The 15,597-nt window shown below is 36.3% G+C and overlaps 1 protein-coding gene across 2 annotated transcripts in view; it reads right to left on the bottom strand.

Moving 5' to 3' along the window:
* Positions 1-551: 551 nt before the first annotated feature.
* The window catches only part of HCRTR2 (hypocretin receptor 2), a 33,555-nt gene continuing 18,509 nt past the window's right edge, over positions 552-15,597 (bottom strand). The window contains exons 4-8 of one of the 2 annotated variants that reach the window (XM_030945757.1): positions 11,159-11,274; positions 6,249-6,469; positions 4,711-4,832; positions 3,422-3,622; positions 552-2,218 (exon numbers count right to left, since the gene is read on the bottom strand). In XM_030945757.1, the coding sequence (XP_030801617.1) occupies positions 2,025-2,218; positions 3,422-3,622; positions 4,711-4,832; positions 6,249-6,469; positions 11,159-11,274 (854 nt within the window). In that variant the 3' untranslated portion in view covers positions 552-2,024. The remainder of the gene's footprint in view (positions 2,219-3,421; positions 3,623-4,710; positions 4,833-6,248; positions 6,470-11,158; positions 11,275-15,597) is intronic. The other variant, XM_030945758.1, reaches the window with a different exon arrangement.

Genomic DNA, 15,597 nt, shown 5'->3' with positions numbered 1-15,597 from the left:
AAATACATCTTCTGAAATAAAAATATATCTTTCCCAAATTTGGGCGTAATAGACATCTTTCAACTGTGGGCTGAGATATTTTATGTCTCAAATAAATGATTACTGATAATTATTTTGCAGCTGGGTTGCAATACTAGTTTTTAACTTTATGATTATTTATTTGCTTATAACTAAACAAAAGAAAAGCTTAGAGGACTTTTTAAATTCTGTTTCCCCGTATCTGTAATGCTTTAATTCAGCAGGTGTTTGTTAAATCATTTCAAATTATATAGAAAAAATATATATCTTGTTCAACACTCTTTATCAATTCTGCATTTTCCATGGTTGAAGAGCAAAAATAGTCTTCTTATGGTAAAGGAAGTGCAATAGCTATGAAATCAAATCCTGCTGTGCTTTCCACAGTTATTTGAGTTTTATTTTTCTTAGAAGAGATGAAGAAAAATAATTTCTTAAAATAACATTGATATAATAGCTTTACTTAAAAATGAAGCTTACACATACAAATACTGAAAATCCTATTATTTTATTTGATATTTAAACATTCTGTCCGTTTAGATATTTTTCTTTATTCTTTTTTAATTAAAAAACAGTATTCTCCTTTTTCTCTTTAAATAGAAAACTTTAATATCCAAATGAATGCAAATCCCTTTCTCTCACTTAACAGCATTGAAAACTAGGAGGAATCGCAACAATGTCAAGTAAAACAGCTGTTGGGGAAGGCTAAAGCATAAAGTGATTGAGCACTTCATAAGACTATAGTTGCCATGACAGATAATACATTGCATGACATTAGGTCAAAGAAAAACCTAGAAAAAATATTTACAAAAGGTAATCAAATAATACCTGGTCAATTAATAATTGGCTTTATAGAAACATTTGAATACATGAGACTGTCTTCTTCCTATGCCAAAAAATTTTTAATAAAAAAGTCCTCCCTCTCATCTTACCTATTCTTTTGAAAAATCTGGACTGAAATGCAAGAATAGTGCCACAAGGAAATTGTATCTCAGGTTCTCATAATTAGCCTCTTTCTAACCAATAGACCACATTCTTCTAGAAGACTAAGTCTCCACTGATGCACCAAGTTCATCCTTTAAGAAGAAAAGTACAATACATAGTACTAAGCTCCAGGCCAGAGAGATTATCCTGTAAATAGCTATATAGATCTAGAATTGATTGTATCTTTAGTTATAAATGGCATTTGAGAGAGAAGTCATGAAAATGAAAGACAATTAATGTTTCCTACGTTAAAGATTTTCAGAGATCTTCTGGAGTAACATGTACACATTATGGACTAAAATGAGCTACCAAAGTTACAATGTCCAGTCCTTCAGAGGTGCTGACACTTGTTATTCCTATTGGCCTGAGCAGGAAATTTGAGCCTATAGCACCTTTGAGCATCACATAAGTTTTATTTAAATGGTTACTTTTTAGGCACTCAAATCTGAAAAAAATAAAAGGCTGTTTAAGTGTAATCTTATGAAAATATGTGACTTTCAGCACTTTGCATTCACATCTTAGAAGCAGGTCTGTACTTAGAAAAGTAATGTGGACTCTGCCCAAATCAGTGTGAAGTTAAAGTTCCATAATAAACATAGAACTTACTACAAGTGGATTTGCAGAAAAAGAAGTGCAAAGTAATGCCAGAATATCACTAGTGCATAAGTAAGCATTCTTTGTACATAAATCAATCATTTATAGAAAGAGGATATAAATAAATGATGTTTGAGCTTTCTTTCAAATACTTAGATTTCTTTATATGATACATTTTAGAACATTTCACAGCATCTAAAATATATAAAAATAAATATCTACAATATTTACAAAGTATGATACAATGCAATCTTTAAAAAGAATTGTAAAGACATGTTCTTTAGCTCATACTGAGGTAAGTAGGTTTCTGTAAGACTGAGAAAAAAGAGGATAGGCAGTTATTTTGAAGGAACCCCTTTGTCCAGTTGTAGTCTGTACCACAGCTAAAAGCATGTGACACTCTGTGGCAGTTGTAGTGTATTGAGCCAAAGTCATCCTTGCTGTAACTCCATCGAAGTGAGTTTAGTTATGTTAGGGACAAATTTATCCCACTCTGCATTCTCTGGTTTGACAGTGTCTTCTGCAGAAACCCTCATGGCTTCATCTATGTTTGAAGTCATGCTCATCCCGGGTATGTGGAGATGCAGCTCTGCTGACTTCAATGGGCTGAGCATAGCTGGGATATCTGTAGATAAAATAAAGATTTTAAGATCATTTCACTGCTTGTATCAGGTGGCTGGCTAACTGAGTCTCTGATTATCTCTCTATGAACACTATGCAGGTGATTATCTATTAATAAAAAGGTCTTCCAGAAAATGTTTCAAATTGCATTTGAAAATTTGAAGTGAAAGCTTCTTGACTGAAGACTAAGGACATTTCTAATGTATAAATCTAGATTTTTTAACTTTTCAACATTTTAATGTGTTCTACTACTTATTATTATGTACTATTAAGTAAATTGCCCTGCGGCTCCTTATCCAGATGCCTCTTTGACCAGCAGAGCACACGGCTTCCTGTTTATAAGTCAGTCATGGAATCATTGATGGTTTGGGTTTGAAGAGACATTTAAAGACCATCAAGTCTAACTCCCCTGCCATGAGCAGAGGACAGAGAGAAGAGAATAAATCAGAAACAAGGGCCAAAACATAATTTACAGCCACACTGTCATATGAGTTTCATATTTGTAACTTTTCTTGTGCTGTACATAAAGGAATGTCAATACGACTGAATTCAGGTGGAAAACCCCATTCCTTCTACATTAAGTGAAAAGTGGCTTCCCAGCTGCTCCTGAACACATGCAATAGCCTACCATGAAAAAGAACAAAAAATTTTGGAAAATAAATTAATATTAATTTCTTATTTGATCAGCCTAAATCCCACCAGAATGCATGCTAAGCAGATAATTTGAAATAGTAAAAGACATTAACAGTAGTTCAATCTCTACACCCAATTTTGATTAAAATATTTGTTATAAAATATACCACAACTTCAGCTAATTAGATGAGACCTGTTAATACACACACTCCAATGATAAGGAAAATAATTTTTATACTCTCAGATTCTTGTTCTTTATTTACATAGGAGTCTAAAGTAGGCATCCAGAGAAAATATTTGTATAAAATATGAATGCTTTGCTCCCTAGCTATCTGCAACACGACTTGAAATAAACGTGAGAAATTTTCTTCCCTCATTATATAATCAAAGTTATGGCATATTCTATAAAATATTTATTTTAATTTTCTTTTCTTACAGTCAGTTCTTAATTTTAAACACCCTTCTCTCTTTGTGCTCAGATCCCAATATTGATGGATGCAGAATTAGAATTTACTGCTATGGGATCAAAAGGCATAGGGACCAGTATACTAACAGTGGCTAATAGATGCAGTACCATTTGATGGAATTGTGTTTATGTTGGTCAATACAACGTGTTCTGAAAGTTTTGAAACGTTATCAAAATTGCTGATCTGGGTGGTCAAGGATTTCCGACTCTCTGTACTGGCACGACCTCTGTTGAACCGTTCGTCATGGTGGCTGCGAATGCCAAAGATGCAACAGGAAAATGCTGCTTTAAATTCTTCTCTAAATTTCCCTGTCAACCACAAAAATGACTCATGAAAAAATTGTACTATAAATCGCATTTCATCAAACTTCATATATTCGGATATAAAGGAGTTATCTAAAGCAAAATTAATGCTAACCACCCAGATGCTCTTCTAATGCAAAAGCAGAAAATCAGTTTAATCATCTTGGAGAAAGACAGAAAAAAGACAACCTTTCTAAGAAGACATGTGAGGTGTGATGTGAAGACAGAATTATTCTTGGCTAGACAGAATGGACAAACTAGAATGACTAATAAAACCACCTCATAGATAGTCTGCTGATTATTTACATATGTAACAAAAAATAATCGAGCAAATATAGGCTTGAATGATTGAATCCTTACTTGATATGTGAAATGAGAGAGAATAGCTAATTTGTGTTTTATCATTAATAGATTTTTAAAGAAGATTCACAATGTTTGACAATCCCATGCTTTTGGGGCTCAGAGGAAATTGTTCAGATCATTCTCATACTACACACCACAAAAAAAAACTACAGTGGGCCAATATGTAGTGAGTATCAATAGAGTTTTGCCTCCCTGTATTTAGCTGCAATACTACCAGGTCAGGTCCTCATTCTGCTCTCCAAGCCAAATGACACAAATACAAACTAGAGAAATCTATACTAGTAAGTAAACAGCATCCTGGCTGGTTTTTGAAAATGACCCTACTTGGCACAGTCTGGCCATGCAGGTGCTGTTAAAGACTCACAGCCTCCAAATCCCAATACTTGGATATAACATGTCTGCTGGGGTCAGCCCTTGGACTGTGCTACCTGCCAGAGAGCATCCAGGAGTGTTTAGAGAAATGGTAATTGTTTCAGATCAAAGTCATGCCAGGAACTTCTCTGCCACATTAATGTCACACTCTAGCACTTGGACTCAGGCCCTGGCACACTCCAGGTTACTTATTGGTAGCAGCCTGAGGGTAATGGGATACTTCAGGCAACTTCTTCTAGGAAGAGGATCTAGCTCCCACTGGAGGAGCTGAGCTGAAGTTACATGGTCATTAATTTTTGTTATGGTTCATTACATTCAAATTATACATTAAACTTGAATTCTAGGTAATGGTAACTTACCACTGAGGAAGTTATAAATAATAGGATTGGCAGCACTGTTTGCGTATACAAGCCAGTGTGAGAATGTGAACCAGGCATATACAGTTTCTCTGTCATCAGCATGATTAAACATCCCCAAAACCCTGCAGAAAGAGAAAAGCAAACCTGAAAGATGACAAAATTATAATTCATTTAAAAAGATTTTACAACTTGTAGCCTGATATTATCTCTGATGACCTATTTGCAGTACCACAAAAAGGCTGATTCAGCAGTGCTCTTTTACTTGAGAGAAAGAAATCCTCTCCCCAGCCCTCAGCCTCCTGTCTTGGTGGCTTGGCACAGCTGAGACTTTACCATGGTGAAGATGCACAAGTTTTCTGCCAAGTAACTAAAGTCATCTGGTGTCACATAAGCCAAGAAAAGACAGGAAAAGTTGCTTTTGATGTACTTATATCACTGATCTTCCTGGCTCTAGGCCCACTCTCCAAGACACTCTCTAGGCCACTCTCCAAATATCTCTGGAATTGAAAAGGCACTGAACTGGCCCCAAACCTGAGGCTACTGTAGCAGTTTCTGCCCTCCAGAGAAATCTGCATTTCCCAGACTCTTTACGCATTATTTCTGACATTGAAATGAAAATGTTGTTGAGGCTGTTGTTGAGGCAGCCTGTGTATTTCCTCTGTTTCACATTGTAGGTGGCATGAAACATCTTCTGGAAATAGTTTTCTCTCTAAATTTTCAACAAAGGGACTTGAGAATGAAAAGTATTTAAAATAGGCCTCAGGGAAGGGTCAGAATTGAGTGGGATGAATTTAAACCTTCAAATTATCCATTAAAAATGAAAATGTTCCAATAAAACTCCAATTTAAAAAAGCACTAAATAACATGCTTATTATTTTTAGGATATTCAAATCTTATGTTATTTGCCATTATTTATTGGTGTTCCAGAGGGCTCATGAGGTGTAACTTTACCAAAGCCTCAGTCTGTCAGGCACTGTACAAAAACCAAGAGTGTACACAATTACATACGAAATGCACAGAGAGAAAAAGATAAAAAGTTAAAATACAGCTTCATAGGACCAATGGAAGGGTTAGTCTAAGGTCTTAAAACTGTACATGAGTAGCTTAGGTTTGAACTCAGCATTTCCCAGTCCTTGGAGCCAAGCCACAACATTGCACTCTGCTGCTGACCTTCAGCTGCTGCTTTAGGTGACTGCACTTCCATGGGGGCACTTAGAGCAAACAAGCTGCAATCCCACATAAATGATGAGGTTTAATGAGGAGATAGGTTAGATCATTTTCATGAGGAAGATCTTGTTAATAAAGGTTCCTCAATCTGACTTCTAGTTTAAGTACTATGGATAGGTTATGTATATATATACATATATATGTTATATATAATATTTTCTTGCAATGGTATGCTTATTTTCCACTTCTTTATCATGCAATAAGTAAGCTTACCCTTCAAAACTATCTGTCAGAATAAAAGGAATCTTTTAACAGAGAATTCTGGTTTTAGAAAGCTTTAACAAGTGTTTATATTTTGAGATAAGCTTTACCTTTTCAAGACATTAAGGATGCTAATTGGTAGGTAGCAAAGTGCAAAAACCAGAAGGACGACCATTAGCATACGTGCTGTTTTCCTTCTTGCACGAATCTGTTTTATTTCAGCTGCCACAGCACTAATCTTTGACTTTGTTGATTGTCCCAGCCCTCGGGGCTGTGCTGAAGGCTGCTGAGGCTTCCATTTCTTCTGAACAACAGAAGAAGTTCCTGGGATCTAAGGCAAACAAAATAAGGGGCATTTTAAGAAACATTTTAGAAAACCAATTTTGTCTGCAGATATAACAAGACAAACAGACACCTTGACATACACAGTGTAAGCTCAGGGATAAAAAGGATTTTTAAATTAATTTAATTCATGTAGCTGCAGGAAACAAGCTGAATTTCAGATACACAAGAGGGACTGCATAAAAAATTGTATTTTATACACAGATATCAACTGATGTCTTGAAGTTTTCTTTACTTCCCACATGCCTTGCCTTGTCTACATCTTCAGACTATCAAAATTACCAACCCTATTGCTGCAATTACATTGCTTTAAAGTTCTACATTAAATGTTTTGTTGTATAGCAGAGTAGTTTTCCCCATTAACATGCTGCTAATATATAATATCAAACAGTTTTTCAGTACTGGAAAACCAGGATTTAAAGCCTGCATAGCTTTAAGTGCCATAAAACTTCCACACATGCAACATATATGACAGTGAAGTAGCTAAAGAAATAATCACAGCTGAAGTGTGGATCTCTCTGCAAAGTTCTTCTAAACTAAGGGAAATCATGGAAAAGTGCCAAGACACAGGAAGAATTAGATTAGTCAAAGACATGCAATGAGTTGCATGTAGGACCATGCTATCAAAAAAATGTTTTTTTGTTTTCTCTGCCCTCACATAAGACAAACCAAGTAAAACAATTTTGCTTCAGTTCTTCTAAATTATGTCCTGCCTGCAGCAAAATGTGAAAGACTGCAGATGTCAAGGACTTTCTCAGAGAACTCTATTACAATTACATTTATAATATTTTCATTGTCACGTGGTGTGAAAACCTTTTGGCGAGAAATACAGTTTTATTTATGTGTAGTACAACTGTGTGTAGGGTGACTAATATCTTGAGAAATATTTCAACTTCAAAAGTATTCGAAAAGTTCATTGTCTGTTGTAACTTTTTTTTATTTTACCAGGGCTTATCCGGACAAACTGCCAAGAAAATTATGAAAATTTTGTATTTATTTAAGAAAGATAAAAAGATAAAAGATAAAGATAAGATAAAATAAACATAAGATAAAATAAACATAAGATAAAAAGCATGCACATTCAGAATTGTTCTAGAAAACCTACTATGTTGGGGTTTTGTGGGGTTGGTTGAGGGTTTTTTTGTTGGTTTTGGTCTATTTATTTATTTGTTGGCTGGGGTGGGAGCTGTGTGTGAATATCTTCAGACAAGCCCTTAGTTCAGCATTTATGTACACACCAAACACTATTGGAACATTTTGGCAAAGTTGCCATGTAATGAGCAGGAAATCCTGCACTGAAGCAAAATTGGGGATAATTTGTAACATGTAGTTTTTACTAATGTATCCATGGATTTAAAACAACTCAGCCCCTTGCACTTCTACTGTGGATTCCCACTCACACAGCTGAAATCAGAAATTACCAGCTTGACAATTGCACATCAGTACTGCTGCAGGGGATTTGCCCTACTTGGCTGTGGGGTGTAGCAGAGAAGTGGCAGAATGAGAGGAAATGGTCTCAGGTTAAGCCAGGGGAGGTTTAGACTGGATATAAGAAAAAATCTCTTCACAGAAAGGGGAGCCAAGCCTTGGAACAAGCTGCTAGACAAGTGGTTAACTCACCACTCCTGGAGATATTTAAAAGATAAGCAGAGGTGGCACTTTGGGACATGGTTTAGTGGTGGACTTGGCAGTGATATGGTTGTCATGGTTGAATTCAATGGTTGTTATTGTTGAATTCAATGTCCTTAGGGGCCTTTTTCAAGATAAATGTTTCTATGATTCTGTGATTCTGTATGTACAAGTGTACACAAGTGTACACACGGGAGCATAATGCATATATTTGCTTGTTGGTAATTAATCAGTCAGAGAGATAATTTTGAAGCATTTGCGTAATTCCAACATTTTATGAAAAGCCTATTAGCTGTGAATAAACAAGTACTAAAATTTAGAGTTTTGCTTTCTTATGCACCTTTTCCCTACCCCCTCAGATAGTTATCAAGAGGCTTATAACCAAAGAAAATCTCTTAAATGTAGTATCAACTTGCAAAGATTGGGACGGTATATTTCAACTACCAAAAAGAAAATTAATAAAGTTCCTAATTATGAATTCAAATGTGCTTTAGTGTCAATGCATTCAGACATGAGGAAATTGAAGCATACTAGGAACTTGATATTACAAATTGTGTATCAACATTTTCATCATATTCAGTTCATTCAGTTCTGTTTGTACAGAAGCCATTTTTAATCTACTTAAAATCCACACAAGAACATAGACTTCTAAATTACTACCTCCTTACTAATAATTAAAATTAATTACTCAAAATTTATAGTATTTTTTGCATGATTGTACTTGTCTTTATAAAAGTGAGTTGTTAATTCAAAGATCTGCTTGATTTATACAATCAGGAATTTTAAGAGCTATTACACAAAGTATGGCAATGATAACTTGTAATTCAGTCTTCTCTTTTTCATTTGAAAATTTGCATGCACAACACATTACATTTTGAAAAATAACCTTTAGAAAAAATGTAGGGCATAGAAAGCATCTACTGTTAGTTGTGTTTTTTCTATCATGTACATCTGAAAGGATCACTGTACCTTGCAATAAGATCACCACATTTAACTGAATTTCTGGTAAACAGCATGATTTTTTATTGAAACTGTTACCATAGAACACATTTAGAGCACTTCATTAATTTGTGCTACATGACTGATTACAGCACACCTGCTGCACCTAGAAAAGTGCCTGATGCCTGCAGCCAAGTCATAGCTGATAGTAGATGCGCAGTGGTTTTAATTTCACTTAGTGCAGCCTCTTATACTTAGTGCTATCATCTAGGCCAGGCACAGAGACAGCTGTAATTTGGCACCACTGGTAGCACTAAGCCTGTAGTAGAATTTCTCTTTTTGCCACTGAAAAACAAAGGATCATCCTAACCTTGCCAGTGTGCAAGATGAATAGGGAGAAGAAACCTGAAGAACAAATAGACCAGCTAAAACGTCTTGGGAGTGGGGGTGGGGGAACCCCAAAAAAAAAAAAAATGGTTTTCAGTCATTCAACTTCTGCTTTGCATCTGAGCCAGCAATTTCAATTCAGCAATATGTGTAGGTTAAGAACAACAGCTTTGCATTAATTTAGTTAATGCAGAGCTTGAGAGGGTAGGCAGATTGTAAAGAAGAGAAAGTTGAGAAGGATTATGGTGATAAAGTTATTGGGTGATACAGGACAGATTCAGCAAGGCAGAGCATATTAGAACTATGTTTAGACTGAACTTAAAACTAAGCAAGAAATCCTTTGCTCTGGAGAAGAGTCCCCTCAAACTGTAAAGGTTAAATTTAACCTCCAAGCCATCTTGTTATTAAATCTTATCAACCTAAGAAATTAAAAGCAAAAATAATAATTTAAAGCTGACAAGCAGGATAAACAGCAATTCTGGTTTAACCTAATCTGATTAGAAGTGACAAAAATTGCTCTTATGACTTATGGACAATATCAAAAGCCTTAAAATGGATTTGGTATTTCCTGTATATGCGTTACTTATGAGAGATATATTCTGTCAGTATAAGATTTGATTTTTAATTTTATCACATACATATTTAGAAATACAAAGTCTATTCGTGATTTCTCCGATGAATCATTATGAAGTACATGAAAAATGTTCCTGATGGGGCAGGTATTATCCCCTGCCCAGGACAGCCTCAGAATTGGATGGTATCAAACATGCTAGTGAGAGAGGTGATTCATGCCCATATGTTGATAGAAACATGAACTATGTTAGAGCCACTTGAGATGGAATATCTTGCATTATTTCTTCAACAGGATGAGTATTTTGTCCTTTTCAGAATGACAGGGCAGCTGGTGGTGGACTACAGCTATAGATAAATCCTAGACAAAGCAGAAGACATCAGAGAGCACCATAGACTGGTGCATGACAAATTACAGTTCACACACACAAAATAGTTTTTTAAAGATTCCTGAAAAAACATACATCATTTTGCCACCTAAATTCAAATGTTCTTTGTTTGTTTGTCTGCTTGGTGTGTTTTTTTGTTTGTTTTGTTTAGTGTTCTTGTTTTCCTTCCTGCATTTTTATTTGAATCTTGAAATAAAAGATGTTCACTGTAGAAATTGTGTCAATTATTTGTCATCAATTCACATCAAATGTAATTGGTAACAGCCAGCTTCACATCAGGAAATTCCAGTCTCCCAGTACTGATAGTGGGACCTTCTAGTTTGCATTTTGTTCAGATTGGACCTGCCATCAACCTGAGTAAGAAAAATAAAAATAAAACTAACAAAATGAGAAAGTCAATCTTAAATTTTGACTGCTACAGGAGATTTTGGCAGTATAAATAAGGTCATCTAAGGTATTTTGGCAAGCATTTCAGATACAGTGAGAGAGATTTTCCTTCTATCTATAATCAATTTTTCTGAAGCCTTTTGCTTTCTTTCTCTCTAAGAGAAAGCCCTTCACAGACATGTGAAAGCTGTTTACTTTCTGACTGCCTTCATTTTTCATTACATCTCAATGCCTCTCCAAGGTGGCTGTATACCTGCATGGATGGAAAAATCAAATTCCTAAGTGACAAAATGGAGTGTATAAAGGAAGAGGTTGTACCTGGGAATCTGCACAAAGCTGCAAGAGCAATTAAACAGAGGCAGTGCTGAGTGCCTTACCTGGCGACACCACAGCTTCCGGAATATTTGCAAATAGGCCAACACCATGAGACACAGTGGTGCCATGTATGTCACCAGAAAAAAGCATGTGTGATACATCTTGGGGTAAACCTCAGCTGGAAAGAGAATTCAAATAGGAAAGGTGCATTTAAATATACATACATTTCAAAATCACCTTAAGAAAAATTATTCATATAGATATGCATGTATTTTTTAACATAACAGGAAGATGTACCAAATAATATTATGGTCAAGATTGTTTTTTTAATCCCTTCTATATACATTCTATCAGAAACATGCTTTTTATCTCAAGGATCTCCTATATCACATTACTGATTTCTTATCATATTATTACTTTACATATGGAGTGTGAAGTTTTACTTTTTGTTAAAATAATGATGGATTAATTTTTTTATCTAAAAATGAAATATTAACTATAAGTGAAAAATTTTGCTATCTAAAAATAGGTAAATAATCATCCAACCTATCTCATCCTTGACGTATTGAAAGGTTGTGTAAGTGTCATTAGTTTTAATTCTGCAAAGGCTACTACGTATCCCTGAGTAAACTGCACAATCCCTCACCTACAAAGACTGCAACTGCAAACTACAGCACACAGGACACTGATGGGAGGAGAGACACACATTTCATAAATCACTCGTTGGTGGCAGAATATATCTGATTAAGATGCAGTAATTAATTATTACGATTAAATTTTAAAAATAGAATCAGTACATTTAAGTGCTTTAAACCTAGGAAATCTCCAAGATGGTTTTAAACTCAGATTTAACAATAATGAGTTTGGTAGTGTTGTGTTCTAATTTCCCGTGTATCTCTTTTCAAAAGACAACTTATGAATGTTATTTGCTTAGAGTAAACATCTTAGAAGTGCTGTGCCTGTATTGAGTTTTAAGAATGTTACATCTTAAGCTCCATCAGTAGTTTACACCAGAATGTGCAGTGCCTGAAAACCTGTCTTCTATTTTGTAACATTAAATGTAGTTTGCTATTGCCAATTGTTGGTATTAATTACAACTTAACATCTGTGGATGGCCTCAGAAAAGGAATGAACATTTGGACAGTAACAACACATAGCAGAAGAGAAACTGCACCCCATGAACAGTTAAATTGCAAGGTAATACTAAGCGTTGCATCTTGGATAAAGAAGGAAATTTTATTTTAATTTCCAGAATTTCCAAATGTTTCAGGATGATAAGATCTGCAAGTGAAATTCTGTGTTGATTGCTTTTTACATTAAAAAAAAAAAGGAAAAAGGGGGGAAAAAGAAAAGAAAAAAAAAAGAATTGCATGAGATCAAAACTTTGGTGCATCAAAATTATTTTCTGCCTGTTAAAGTGACTGACACTGTGGACCCTATCAAAGAAGAGCATGTCAGGAGAATTTCAGAGCTTGTTCAGGCAAAGATATACAAGGACTTGCCCCACAACTCTCATAGCAGGGAAGAGAACACCATAATGTAAATTCCAGGCTCACTCTCAAATGCAGACTCAGGTAATCTTACACTTGCCATTAGACCTGAAAAGTGCCTGCTGGTACACCCAGAAAATCTTCAGTATCAAGGAGATAGAAACCTGCTACAGCAAAATCCAGACAATGTTCATTCCCAGCAAAGGCAATAGAGATGCTGCCACTAACATTTGATAGTTTTGATAGATCAGGGTTCAAAAAATTCAGAGGAGTAGTATTTGACTTCTTACTTGCTCTAAGGTCCTGTAGCAAACCAGCTTACCAGCTCCTAACTAGCAGCTGCAGCTACTAACTCTTGTCAATGTCCCTGGTGGAGCCAGACCATTTGGGGCAGGTTTTTTATAATTGGCATTAACCTGAGATTATATGTTGATTGATGATCTCAAACTTGCTTTTGCATTCCAGAAAAGGCAGCCTCACAGCAGCCCTGCTAGCTAGGGAAGTATTGATATGCGTGCTCCACAGGTGGAAAGATTAGGGAGCAACTGGAGTAATGCGACTTACTGGGATCACAGGAGGTCAGAACTGAAAGTGCATTCTTTCTGCTCAGGAGGAGGTGCCACCTGCCTCATCAGTGCTCTGCCGGCAGCCGGGCCCCTTTCAGGTGGAAGGACGGTACATGTTTAAAAGGCCATCTGGAGTTTATGACTTCCAATTTAGCATTCCAAGTAAAGTAAAACATTAAATGAGCCTAGCTATCTACAAAGAACTGAGGACCAGGTTGGAGGAAGATCCTAACACTTGCCTTTGAAGATTAGCCACCTGGAAAGTGCCAGCTGCTAAACATCAAAGGAAACCTGTCCCTCCTCCACCCAGGGCAAAGCCCTTTGCAGAATGTTTCCCTAAGAAACATGACTCTGTTTAGCTTCTCAAGCCAAAGAAAAGCTTTAAAGCTGTTTGACAATCCCAGCAGCAAGAAGAAGGAGGGCTGGCTAAAGATACTATTCATTTATCAAATGAGTTCCAGGCTCCTTGAATGCAAACATCAATCAGTCTGTGCTCCTGCCTGACTGGGACAGCTGAAACTCTTACTGCCAAGCAGAGGAGGAGAAAAGGGTCCTTGCCTCCTATGGTCACATAATGGACTTCAGGACAGGGGGAGATTGTTCTTAGCTGGAGTAACCACCTCTTTAAGAATGAAACAATGACTCTCATGCCTCTGGCTGCTATTCTATTGAAAAGAGAGAATAAAACATAAAGCAAACAGGTGGTCACAGGGGTTGGACTGGATTCAGATCAGCATTCCTACTCAGCTTCATTCATACACTGTAATTACCCCACCCGATAAAGGATCAGTATGCTAAAATGAGCTTTCATCTGTCTACTTCAGGGGTTACTAAACACATTTTAAATTTTTCTAAAGCTTCCCTCTCCATGTAGTCTTCGAGTCCCAGCCTGAAATTGGTAGATTGAAACTGCAGCTTCTGGATTTTTGCCAGAATTTTACTATATTTGTGTAAATATATATATATACATACATGTATACATATACATATGAAATCAAATTGAAATAAATGCTCAAAACATTTTTATATGTCTAGCAAATGAAATAGTCCCTTTAGCCATAGTGCTTAACAAAATTGGTACTCCTGACAGCTTCCTTAAGAATAAGGAAAATCAAGTTTGCTGAGCATTAGTAGAGTTCCCAGGTTCCCTACTCTCAGGAAGATACCCATGAGGTTCTGGAGTTACCAACGCAGAGAAGCAATGCAATTAAAAGTGTACATTTTTAAAATAAAGCTTAATAATCAGGGATGTTAGGAAGTGGGCGCCTATAGGACAAAAAAATCAAACACATGATGTAGTGCTTCCAAGCTAAGTTCCTATGTCAGAGTACTTAGGGCTAGCTAATACTAAAATTACATCTTGAAACTGAACATATTGTGCTTGAGTTATCAACTTACAATAACACCCAGCACAATTTTAGTTTTGAAATAGTCTAACTTCCTTCTACATTAAAATATGCCAAGAGTTTTTCATTAAATTCTGAACACTTTGATAAACAGGATGTATAAATCTTCTTGTAGTATTGCAATTTCCAGCTATTTGTTTTCCAGAATTAAGACAATGTGGGTTTGTACTATTGTATGAATAGTCCAAGAGGAAAAGGAACACTAAGTCTTCCCTTTGTTTCCACTCAGCCATGCAGTTTTGGGAAAGAATTATCTCCATATTCTTTTTATCATTTGCAAAGGGCTTGGCTAACGCACTTTGGCTAACACTCTCCTCTTGAACAGCTCTAAGACAATGTATTTAGCTGACTTGGACACATGGTGAACTCATTTTAATATACATTTCTTTTATTTTGGCACTTTATAATCAAATTCAGCGCAGCAATTACAGACTATTATAGAGCTGTGGCCAACTCTGGCTCCTTAAGTGAGCCTGCATAGGTCACATGTTGGATCCTTCTGCATTCCCAAATAAAATATTGTTATTAGACAGTACTCAAGATGAAAAACCGTCAGCCTAGAATTGGCAATGAATTCTACATTCAGGAATGCCAGAAGCAATTATAAAGAAATTGAGCCCTGTTTTAGGCTGAACTACTGCTCCATTTGCAGTCACTGGCAGCTTTCCAACAGCATGCTCAAATCTTATTAGTCAGGGTGGCGACTATTTGTTCACCATTGAGGAGCCCAGGTGTCACAGTACTGATCAGACCTTCCCTCCAGACACTCATCAGACTTTTATGGTCTCCAGCAGCTGGCCCTAAGTCTGTGTAGGGTACAGTGCTGTCTCCTGCTTTGGCATCTCTGACATCTTCCTGGACATGACTTCCAGTTACTCTTCCATAGCACCTCATGCTTCAATGGCCCTGGGGTCCCAGAATTACAACAGGCTTCCAAAACACTTTGGAAAGTGGTATTAAGCATCCTCTTTTTGCAGTCCCAGTCTTTAACATTCACAGTTTAACATCCTCAGAACATATGGTGTACACGATATTCTGC

Source organism: Camarhynchus parvulus, chromosome 3 (assembly GCF_901933205.1).
Source record: "Camarhynchus parvulus chromosome 3, STF_HiC, whole genome shotgun sequence".
Taxonomy (NCBI): domain Eukaryota; kingdom Metazoa; phylum Chordata; class Aves; order Passeriformes; family Thraupidae; genus Camarhynchus; species Camarhynchus parvulus.
Note: the sequence above shows the minus strand (reverse complement) of the source record. Positions and strands in the feature narration are given on the sequence as shown.